Genomic DNA, 12686 nt, shown 5'->3' on the forward strand with positions numbered 1-12686 from the left:
ATCCAGACATACTCCTATGTCCAAAATTTCCATACGAAGCTACAGGAACCATCAAAACTTTGTTTTGGAGTCATCTACACAAAAGTTAAACTCCGGTCAACTCTTCCAACTTAAGTTTTCAACCTTGGGACTAAGTAGCCCAATTCACTTAAAACCTCTTCGAAACCAAACCAACCACCCTTTCAAGTCACATAACCATAAATGAACATAGAAGAAGTGATAAATGGGGGAACAGGGCTACAATACACAAAACGAGCGGCCGGGTCATTATATTCTCCCCCATCTTAGACAAACATTCGTCCTCGAACGGGTCTAGAATCATACCTGGAGTCTCAAATAGGTATGGATATCTGCTCCATATCTCCCACTCGGTCTCCTGAGTAGCCTCCTCTACTGGCTGGCCTCTCCACTGAACTTTCACTGAAGCTATATTCTTTGATCTCAACCTTCGAACCTGCCGGTTCAAAATAGCCACTAGCTCCACATCATAAGTCAAATCTCCATCTAACTTAACCGTTCTGAAGTTCAAAACATGAGACGAGTCACCATAATACATTCGGAGCATAGAAACATGGAACACTTGGTGAACACCCGATAGACTAGGTGGCAATGCAAGCTTGTAGGCCACTCCTACACTCCTCGCAAGTACCTCAAAAGGGCCAATATATCGAGGGATCAACTTGCTGTTCTTCCCGAACCTCATCACACCCTTCATGGGTGAAACTCTAAGAAACAACCTTCTCACCCACCTCATATGCGACATCACAAACCTTCCGATCAGTATAACTCCTCTGTCTAGACTGCGATGTACGAAGCCGATCTTAAATCAACTTGACTCTCTCCAAGGCATCCCTAACCATATAAGGCCTCATAAGGAGCCATCTGAATACTCGATTGGTAGCTGGTGTTGTAGGCAAACTCTACAAGTGATAGACTGATCCCAAGAACCCCTGAAATCCATAACACAAGCGAGTAGCATATCCTCCAAGATTTAAGTGGTGCGCTCGCAGTGTCCGTCTGTCTAGAGGTGGAATGATGTACTCAACTCAACCCGTATGCCAAATTGTCACTGCACTACTCTCCAAAACTGTGATGTAAATTGTGTGCCCCGATCAAAATAATGGACACTGGCATGCTAGGAAGACGAAAATTCTCGCGGATATAGATCTAAACCAACCGCTCTAAAGAATAGGTGGTCACAACTGGAATAAAGTGTGCATACTTAGTCAACCAGTCCACAATCACCCAAACTGCATCATCTTTCTTCAAAGTTTATGGGAGCCCAACGACGAAGTCCATGGTAACACGCTCTCATTTTCACTCGGGAATCTCAAGTCTTTGAAGCAAACCGCCCGGCCTCTGATGCTCGTACTTCACCTGCTCACAGTTCAAGCACCGAGACACATACTCCACTATATATTTCTTCATTCTTCTCCACAAATAGTGCTGCCTCAAGTCTTGATACATCTTCGTGGCACCCAGATGAATGGAATACCGTGAACTGTGGGCCTCCTTAAGAATCAACTCACGCAACCTATCCACATTGGGCACAAAAATCCGATTATGTATCTGCAACACCCCATCATCTCCAATAGAAAACTCCTTGTCATCACCGTGTTGCACCGTGTCTTTAAGGACAAGCAAATGGGGTTCATCATACTGATGCACTCTAATGTGCTCATACAAAGAAGACCGAGAGACCACGAAAGCTAGAACCCGACTAGGCTCGGAAACATCTAACATTACGAACTGATTGGCCAAAACCTGAACATATGATGCAGTGGTCTATCACCAACTGGAATATATGCAAGGCTACCCATACTCATCGCCTTTCTACTCAAGGCATCGGCCACCATGTTGGCCTTCCCGGGATGATACAAAATGGTGATATCATAGTCTTTTAACAGCTTCAACCATCTCCGCTGCCTCAAATTTAGATCTTTCTGCTTAAACAAGTTTTGTAGACTCTGATGATCTATAAATACCTCACAAGACATGCCGTAGAGATAATTACTTTAAATCCTCAATGCATGAACAATGGCTGCCAACTCTAAATCTTGAACGGGGTAGTTTTTCCCATAGGGCTTCAACTGGCGTGAAGCATAATCAATCACCCTACCCTCCTGCATCAAGACACACCAAATACCAATCCGAGAAGCATCACAATACATCGTATATGAGCCCGATGCTGAAGGAAAAACTAGTACTAGAGTTGTGGTCAAGGCAGTCTTGAGCTTCTGAAAACTCTCCTCACACTCATTAGATCACCTAAATGGGGCACCCTTCTGGCTCAATATAGTCAAAGGTGCAGCTATGGACGAGAAACCCTCCACAAAATGGTGATAATATCCGGCCAAGCAAAGAATACTCCGAATCTCAGTAGTTGAAGACGGTTTGGGCCAACTCTGAACTGCCTCAATCTTCTTCGGATCCACCTTGATCCTCTCACTCGACACATTCCCCAAGAATACCATAGAATCAAGCCAAAACTCACACTTGGAGAATTTAGCGTAAACTTTCTTCTCCCTCAAGGTCTAGAGTACAATCCTCAAATGTTGCTCATGCTCTTTCTTGCTACTTGGGTGCACCAGTATATCATCAATGAATACTATGGCAAAAGAATCAAGATATGGATGGAATACACTCTTCATCGAATGCATAAATGTTGTTGGGGCATTGTCAGCCCAAAAGACATCACAAGGAACTCGTAGTGACCATAGCGGGTCCTGAATACCATCTTCAGAATATCAGAATCTGAATCTTCAACTAATGATACCTAGATCTCAAATCAATCTTCGAAAACACTCTAGCATCCTGAAGCTAGTCAACTAAGTAATCAATGCGCGGTAGTGGGTACTTGTTCTTAATTGTAACTTTGTTCAACTATCTGTAATCAATGCATATCCGCATAGTACAATCCTTCTTCTTCACAAACAAAACTGGTGCACGCAAAGGCGACATAGTAGGCCTAATAAATCCCTTATCAAGTAGCTCATGAAGTTGTACTTTCAATTCCTTCAACTCTCTTGGTGCCATATGATACGGAGGAATAGAGATGGGCTGAGTGCCCAGTACCAAGTCAATACCAAAATTAGTGTCTCTGTCGGGTGGGATGCACGACAGGTCTGCAGGAAACACATTCGGAAAGTCTCGCGCTATCGGAACAGAATTAATGGTAGGAGTATCAACACAATCATCCCTCACAAACGCCAAATATGCCAAACATCCCTTCTCAACCATATGTTCAGCCTTCAAGTATGAAATCACTCTACTGGGAACATAATCCAGGGAACCTCTCCTCTCAATCCTAGGCAATTCCGGCATCGCCAACGTTACGATTTTAGCGTGACAATCTAGAATAGCATGACATGGTAACAACCAATCCATGCCCAAAATCACGTCAAAATCAACCATACAAAGCAGTAAAAGATCAACTCTCATCTCTAATTCCCAATAGTCACCACACACGACCGATACACACAGTCCACAATAATAGAATCACCTACCAGTATAGATATGTGAACATGCATAACTAAAGAATCACGGGGCATATCCAAATAGCGATCAAAGTACGATGATACATATGAATGAGTGGAAGCAGGATCAAATAATATGGAACCATCTCTATGGCACGCAGAAATAATACATGTGATCACTGCGTCTGAAGCAACTGCCTCTGGCCTGGTGAGAAAAGCATAGAATCAAGCCTAACCACCACCTAATCAACCTTCCCCTCTAGGGCGACCTCGAGTTGCATGAGTTCTACCCCGAGATGGTTGAGCTGGTGGTGAAGTAATTAGTGCGGAAGTCATAGTCTGACCTCTCGGCTGAACTGAACCTCCCATAAGATGGGGCCAATACATACTCACGTGACCCAACTCTCCACACTCATAGCAACCTTGATCTACAAATGGCGGCGGGGAATAAACCGAAGCCTGAGAACCAGAATAGCCGCTAGAAGAATCAGGTACTGACGAACCCTGAACTGACGGAGCACGGGATAAACTCTAAGCTGGGAGAGCACTAAAAGATGAATGACCGAGATGATCAATGTATGAACCATTGCTAGCTGATGCACCACGATGAACCGGACGAGCTATCTTAGCGGCCCTATAAGGACGACCCCTGTTGTGATGGGGTTGTCCTCCAGATGAGGCACTGCTAAAACCACTTGAACCTTGAGGCCTCTTGGCCTCCCTCTCCTCACCCTCTTGACTGAGAACCAGCTCTAAGCGTCTAGCAATATCGACCACCTGGACAAACCTCACACCAGTCATAACCTCCCGAGCCATACTGAAGCGTAATCCATAATTGAGGCCATCAATGAACCTCTTAATCCTCTCCCTCTCAGTGGGAACCAACCATGATGCGTGACGAGCCAACTTTGCAAACCTCATCTCATACAGAGTCACTACCATACCCTCCTAGCATAGCTACTCAAACTGTCTAGCCACTCCTCTCTACGAGTCTGTGGGACAAACTTCTCTAAGAAGAGAATCGAGAACTCATGCCATGTAAGTGGTGCCGCATCGGCTGGCCTGCCCAACTCATAGTCCTCCCACCGTCTGTAGGCTACCCCTATCAGCTGAAAAGTAGTAAATGAAACTCCACTAGTCTCCAAAATACCCGCTATGTGAAGGATCTATTGGCACCTATCTATAAAATCTTGAGCATTCTCTGGCTCTGCCCTGCTTAACTCTGGAGGCTTAAGCCTCGCAGACCGCTCTAGTCTCTTCTGCTCCTCATCACTCATAGGTGGGCCAACCTTGGCCCAAGCAGTAGCAACCGGCTGGGTTGGTAGTACCCCCGGTGTTTGGAGTCCCTAAGCTACCTGCTCTGGAATACAGGTGGCGGAAGTTTGAGCGCTTCCCCCGACCTAAGAAGTGGCGGGTGCAGCTTGAACTGAGACTGCCTGAGCCAGGCTCGTGCACACAGTCAAAATATAGGCTAAGGCCTCTTGAAGGCCTAGAATCACAATGGGCATAGCTGGTGCCTGAGATGGTCCTATCGGCTCAACAATATCTGGTATCTGCTCCTCAGCAGGGGCAACTAATGGCTCTACAGGTGTTGCTCTAGCTGTAGTACGAGCCGCTCCTCGGCCTCTACCGCGGCCCCAGCCTTTCACGGACCTAGCTGGTGGAACTGGTGGTCGTCCGTAGGACTATACTAAACCTGCTCATGACTCGTGAGAACTAAGCAACCTAGAGCTGAGATACCAACTTGTCACGACCCAGAATCCCAACCTGTCGTGATGGCGCCTAACACACATCCTAGGCAAGCCAACAATCATATAACAGCTAAACATTTGAATAAAACATGTTTTAATAAACTAATCAACAGAGAATCTCATAAATATCTAATAAAAGTAACTGAAACTCTACTACAACTATCCTAAAACCTGGTGTCAACGAGTAAATGAGCACTACTAAGTATCAACATAAACCAAAACTCTAGTACAATTGTCTGAATAATAGAACATTACTGAAGATAATAACAATGAAATAAAGTCAACGCAAGTACTGTCAATAGAAGCTACCTTGAAGTCATAGAAGCTACCTTGAAGTCTCAACGCAAGTACTGTCAATGATCTAGCAATTACCGCATCCAGATATACCTAGATCTGCACACGAAGTGCCGAGTGTAGTATGAGTACAACAGACCCAATATACTCAATAAGTAACATGACTAACCTTAGACTGAAAGGAGTGACAAGGTCAGAAGGATACAGTCAAATCCAATATAATGACAACACAGTTTAGATAATGACAATGACAGTAAATAACTTAGAAAACCTCCACATTCAACTCCTCCATGATACATAAATCTAGACATACTTTCAAGGTCATAATTAGAGACCAACACTGATAAGAACGGTCAGGTATAGCTAGCATGAGGAATGGTACATCTCTATGCCTACATGTTAAATATGCATGTCAAAAGTAAGGTATCTCAGAGTGCTCAATCTGCCTATCTCAATGCCCACTCATCACACACACAATCTCTTAGCACTGTACGGGCGCCTGGCATCAATGCCCCTCACAAAAGCACATGTAGATATCATTGTGCCTGCGCTCACTGCTGGTGTGTCAGACTCCGGAGGGGCGGATCTTACCCAAGCACTAATATAAAGCCTATAAGTCTTACTACGGCGTATAGCCTAATTCACAATAATAAATAAGCCAATAAGGCCTGATGCGACGTGCAGCCCAATCCACACTAACACTCACAACATGTCTCTTAGGCCCACCTCAGTCATCAATCTCTCTAGTCTCAAGGGCTCACAAATCTCGTACGACTCAGCCCAAATAACAATATGTGATGTAATAGTAAATGCTAACATAGACTGAGATATGATATGCAAATGAAGAATCATGACTGAGTACATAATTGCAGTTAACGCAGATAACTCAAAACAATAGAAATAATCTCACTGTGTCTCAACCAAATAAGCATATAGCCTAAACATGATTACTAATATGAATTATAGCTCAATTACTCTAACACGTAGGAGTTACACAAATAAAACAAGACTTGATAACAGTATAAGAATCCACCCGGATCAGGATTTGCCATGGTGCACGCCCACACGCCCGTCAACTAGCATGTGTGTAACCCCTATACAAACCATATAACATGTTTCCCAGGGATTTATACCATTAGTTCCAAGTTTAGAAGTGTTACTTACCTCAAAGCGTGCAACTCACTACTCCAACAAGCCCTTGCCTCGAGAATCGGCCTCCAAACGACTCGGATCTAGTCACAAACAACTTAATATAATCAATACAAGATATAGGAATCGATTCCTTACGATAAAGGTAAGATCTTTAACCAAAATCAAAAAGTCAGCCCAAAAAGTCAAACCCATGTCCGCACCACGGAACCTGACAAAATTCACAAAATCCGAATACCCATTCAACTATGAGTCCAACCATACCAAAATCATCCAATTCCAACCACAAATCAACCCTCAAAATCCCAAATCTTACTCTCCAATACATTATCAAAAATTTCGCCAAATTTCACATCAAACACACATAATCTAAGTGAAAACATCAATGGGTGTTCAATATTTATGGACAAAAGTGATTAGAAATCACTTACCTCTTCAATCTAGGTAGAAATCTCACCAAAAATTGCCCTAGTCCGAACTTCAAAATCCCAAAAATGAGAAAATCAACTAAATTCGTCGATTTTATTCTTCTGCCAGCGATTCCGCATCTGCGGACTTCATGATCGCTTTTGCGCTCCCGCTTTCGCGACAAAATCCCCAATTCTGCAAAGATCAGTTAAACTTTGACCTGCCGCTTCTACAGCCAAAATCCCGCTTATGCGGGTCCGCTTCTGCAGATGTCCGTCCACATCTACGGTGCAAGCCCATGCCACGCTTCTACGCATCTGCGACCAAAAATCCGCATACACGGACTCGCATATGTGGTTCTTCTTCGCACCTGCAAAGCTCCCATAGCCAGCCCAATTCCTCTTCTGCATTCCTACAGCTGCACATGCGGCATCGCACCTGCGGCCAAGCCCACCGCAACAATCCAAATATCTTCAGCTATGCTCTAAGTCCAATATCGATCTGTTAACCATCTGAAACTCGCCCGAGGCCCCTTGGACTTCAATCAAACATACCAACAAGTTCTAAATCACAACACGAACATACTCGGAACCTAAAATTACATCAAACAACATCAAAACTACGAATCGCATCGCAATTCAAGCCCAATGGAACTAATGAACTTCCAACTTCTAAAACCAAGGCCGAATTATATCAAACCAACTATGATTGACCTCAAATTTTGCACACAAGTCATAAATGATACAACGGACCTATTCCAACTTTTGGAATCAAATTCCAAGCCTGGTATCAAGAAAGTCAACTTTCGGTCATGCCTCTCAACCTTCCAAACCTTCAACTTTCCAATTTTTGCCAATTCAAGGCAAAATGACCTACGGACCTCCAAATCAATATCCGAACATACTCCTAAGTCCAAAATTGCCATACGAAGCTATTAGAATCATCAAAATATTGTTCCAGAGTCATCTACTAAAAGTCAAACTCCATTCAACTCTTCCAACTTAAGATTCCAACCTTGGGACTAAGTGTCCCAATTCACTTCGAAACCTCCCCGAAACCAAACCAACCACCCCGGTAAGTCACATAACAACAAATAAATATAGAAAAAGCGATAAATGGGGGAACGAGACTATAATATACAAAACAATTTGTCGGGTCGTGACAGACCCAAAACCCCACTGAAGTCATGATGGTGCCTAACACTTCTCGTTAGGCAAACCAAGAACCAATATATAAAAATAAAATCCAGCAATAGAATTAAATTGTCTAAATAGTAGAATAGTATAAATAACTGAAGTCAAAACAATGATACTACTGAAAACCACCGCAAGATCTTCTGTCACAAAGTGCATGAGCTATATAGAATAAGTAGATACAAAGTTTGAACAAAATACAATATTGTCTGAAAAACTAAATAGTACTAAAAGAAAAGAAAAGACCTGAGGTGTTGTGATCGAGAAGCAGCTCTACCTCGGTCTCGACAATGCAGCACACACCTGCTCAAAATGATCAATTGGATCCAACTCCTAATTCTGCACATAAAGTGTGGAGTGTAGTATAAGTACAACTAACCCCATGTATCCAGTAAGTAGTAAGTCTAACCTCGGTATGAAGGCAGTGATGAAGAACGAAAGCAACTCAAATAATATCGGGTTCAACTCTATTACAATAAAAGGAGAAATAGGCATGCTTTTCAAGTGTAGCAGTCAAAATATCAATGTTCCCACATAAATCACCTAGACAAGGAATAATCAAAGTAAAACTGTGATTTCCATCTCTAAACATCAAATAGAAATATAAAATACCAATTAGCATAAGGAAAATACAACTTTATGCCTGCATGATAGTTATGCATACCGAAATAAACAACATCACAATTTAATTCTCAACTACATAAGATCTCATCACATATATGGTGCCTCGAAAAATGCCCCTAAATCATCACATGCACACACACTCAGCATTATACGGGTCCCTGGCATAGGCCCCTCACTAAGCACATATCAAGTTCCTACGCTCAGAGGATTATACCTGACTCCAAAGGGGCAGATTCTAGCCTAAGTGTTGATAAGATCAAAAGTCAACGATCAATATCACTCAGCCCACTATGGGGCCTTGATGCAAGCAACACCTTACAACCAATATCAATATCGCTTTATGGCCCAAAATCAATCATCATTGTCCTCAAGTCTCAATATGCCCACATCTCACAGTACCATAATCAAAATACTGCATGGAATATACCGACATGCCAAAACTCAGCTCCAGCATGTGTCTCACACACAAGGACACTATTAATATGTGAGATAACATATAAAAATACACATAGAAAAAGATATAAAACATGAATATAATACTATGACGGAGAAGTATGACTACGGCTAAGCCAAATATCTCAACATAGCAAAAATGGCTCTATCATATTTCAAAACAGATAAAAGATAACCTAGACATGATTTCTAGAATGCATAATAGCTCACATAGTCAACAAGTGTAGAAAACACAACATCAAAGAAATCGTGATGGCAAAGAAAGGCATATAATAGCCTAGAATCTACCCGAATCATGAGTAAGAACAGTGCGCACATACGTGCTTGTCACCTCGCATATGTGCCACCCTCAACATATAGATAAAATCATAGCCTTGGGGGAAATACCCTCAAGAAAAGACTAGATAAGATACTTACCTCAAATGCGGGAATAAATACTCCAAAAATCCCTTGCCTCTCGAATCAACCATCAAACACATCTAGCCCAAAACAACTCAATAACGTCAAACAAGACTATAGAAACCGATTCCAAAAAATAAAGTTTTAATTTTTATTTAATTACACAAAGTCAACCAAAAAGTCAAATCGGACCCGCTTCCCGAAACTCGATAAAACTCACAAATATCGACTACCCTTTCAAATATGAGTCCAAATATAGAATTTTCATCTATATATGACTCCAAATCGGGGTTTAAATCTCAATTATTCACTTTTCAAAATCTAGCACCCCCCCCCCCCCCAATTTCTCTTTCAAAACCCATAATATATTCATAATAATCTATGGGAAAATAATATATAATATCAAAAATCAAATAGAAATCACTTACCCTCAAAGGGGTGGTGAAATATCACCAAATATTGCCTCAATCCGAGTTTCCAATCTTACAATTGTGAAAATAAACCAAAGCCTTGAATATAAGCTCCTTCCAGCGATTTTCGCATTTGCGGATAAAATGGTTGCTTCTGCGGCAAGACCTTCACAGATGCGAGATTCACTTATACTGTCGACCTCCCGTTTATGCGACAAAATTCTGCATCCGGGAATATGATTCTAAGCAAGCACCCTCGCATAAGCGGCCCCGCGCCTGTGAAACTTCAGTGCATATGCAATCCACCAAGACCACTACCTACTCCCGCTTCTGTGCACAAAGATTCGCACATGCGGCTTTGTAGGTGTGCTTCTCTAGGCTGTAGGTGCGATGCACCATATCCTTGCCAAAAACCAGCAATGCCAAGATGCACTCAAATGGTCCAAAATCAACTCGAAACACTGCCGAGCCCCACAAGACTCCGTCCAATCATACCACCAAGTCCGAACACATTGTCCAAACTTAACAATTTTCCAGCTTCGTCGAACATGTCCGAATCAAGCTTAAACCTTCCGGATTCAAATGAAACATCAAACACAAGTTTCAATCCACTAAATGAACGTATTCTAAGTCCCGAAACAACAATTTGAATCTGATATCATCAAAGTCAACTCCCGATATAAACATTCCAAACCTTCAAATTTCCAACTTTCAACAATTAGAGCGAAAAAAATCCTAGGAACCTCCAAATCCAAATCCTGACATATTCCTAAATCCAAAATCACTATACAAATTAACTAGACCCATCAAAACACCAATCTGAGGTCGTTTATACAAAAGTCAATCCTTGATAACTCTTACATCTTATGCTTTGTCATGCCCCGAACTCGAGGAGCGCGACCGGCGCTCAACCTAGTAAACCCATTCGAGCAAGCCTAATTTACAGTAACCTCTCATCATTACTCATGCATGATTTACCATAACATAATTTGATTTTGACTTTCATATTAAATACATGTGGCTCAATGACCCATATTTTCTTTCTCGTGATGGTTACACAGCTCTATAAATAGCTGTAAATACTGTGAACATAAATACATGACAAAACTCAAATCTATAATTACATGACCCACAGTGTACATGGAGCTTCTATGACAATAGATACCTATATACATAAAATGAACTAGACCCAAACACCCACTAGAACTGGAGCGGGCTCACCATAAGCTGAGTAGTGAAGAAGATCCCTATCAAAGATCCATATCATCCTGTAGAAGTATACCTGCATCCATTAAAAGATGAAGCGCCCCCGACAAAAGGGACGTGAGTACATTTGGAGTAGTACTCGTATGTAAGGCAATCAAAATAACATATGAAAAAATGGTAACTCAAATAAGAGGCAAATAAAATACATCAAGAAACTATGAAACATTCCATAGAATCACATTTCAAGTCTTATTATACTTGCATCATTCTAAACTTCTTTTAGGATAAACTGAGCCATATGAACCATACGTGCAATATATAATATAATGTAATTGTAACAACATGTAAAAACAAGGCCAATGAAAGTGGCACCTTCCTCCCTTATTTTACACATATACATTTCATAGACCGTCCTTAGTGTTCACATATCATATAATACACCTATGCGTCTCATAGACCGTTCACAATATCACTTACATAATACAAATATACCTATTCAAGTGCTTAGAAATATAACATTAATTTGATGAATCAAGGTAACAGTAAAACGGCTTAGATAGTTGCTAACGTCAAGTAAATTTATTAAGAGCTCCCATTCAAATTTATAGATATTAGGTCGGGGATCCTCTATAACTACCTTCACACAAAGCGGCCCTGCTTCCTCACCCAACAACTGTGGGTGGAGGTGTATCATGATACAATAATCTCTACACAAAGCGGCCCTACCGCCTCACCCCAATATATACAGGTGGAGGTGTATCACAATACCACAATCCCTATACAAATCGGCCCTACCGCCTCATCCCAATATATGCGGGTGGAGGTGTATCATAATACCACAATCCTTATACCTTGTCGCCTCACCCCAATATATGGAGGTGGAGGTGTATCACAATACCACAATCCCTACACAAAGCGGCCATGTCGCCTCACCCCAATATATGCGGGTGGAGGTGTATCACAATACCATAATCCCTACACATAGCGGCCATGCCGCCTCACCCCAATATATGCGGGTGGAGGTGTAATCCCAATCACAATACCATATATAAACTCAAAGCGACATAGTTTGTCATTACATTTAAGATCGTAATTTCTCATATCATTGGAATACTTCATGTTCATGCTCATCATGGAGAAACACAACTCATTACATTAGCACATGCATGGTAAATCAATAAGTCGATTTCAATGGCACATGAGCCCAATTTCGTTCCTTAAGGTTCATGATCATTTAGCATAGGACATCTCCCTTTCATCTCATTATTCACTCACTTGACATCTTGAGGTCATTAGCTAGATTCATGACTCTTGGGGACTTAA

At 41.8% G+C, this 12686-nt stretch overlaps 1 protein-coding gene across 1 annotated transcript; it reads right to left on the bottom strand.

Moving 5' to 3' along the window:
* Positions 1-4007: 4007 nt before the first annotated feature.
* Positions 4008-4418, bottom strand: LOC138897499 (uncharacterized). Its single transcript, XM_070183473.1, has one exon. The coding sequence runs from the start codon at positions 4416-4418 to the stop codon at positions 4008-4010; it is 411 nt and encodes a 136-aa protein (XP_070039574.1).
* Positions 4419-12686: the final 8268 nt, after the last annotated feature.

The sequence above is a fragment of the Nicotiana tomentosiformis genome, chromosome 8, assembly GCF_000390325.3.
Source record: "Nicotiana tomentosiformis chromosome 8, ASM39032v3, whole genome shotgun sequence".
Lineage (NCBI taxonomy): Eukaryota > Viridiplantae > Streptophyta > Magnoliopsida > Solanales > Solanaceae > Nicotiana > Nicotiana tomentosiformis.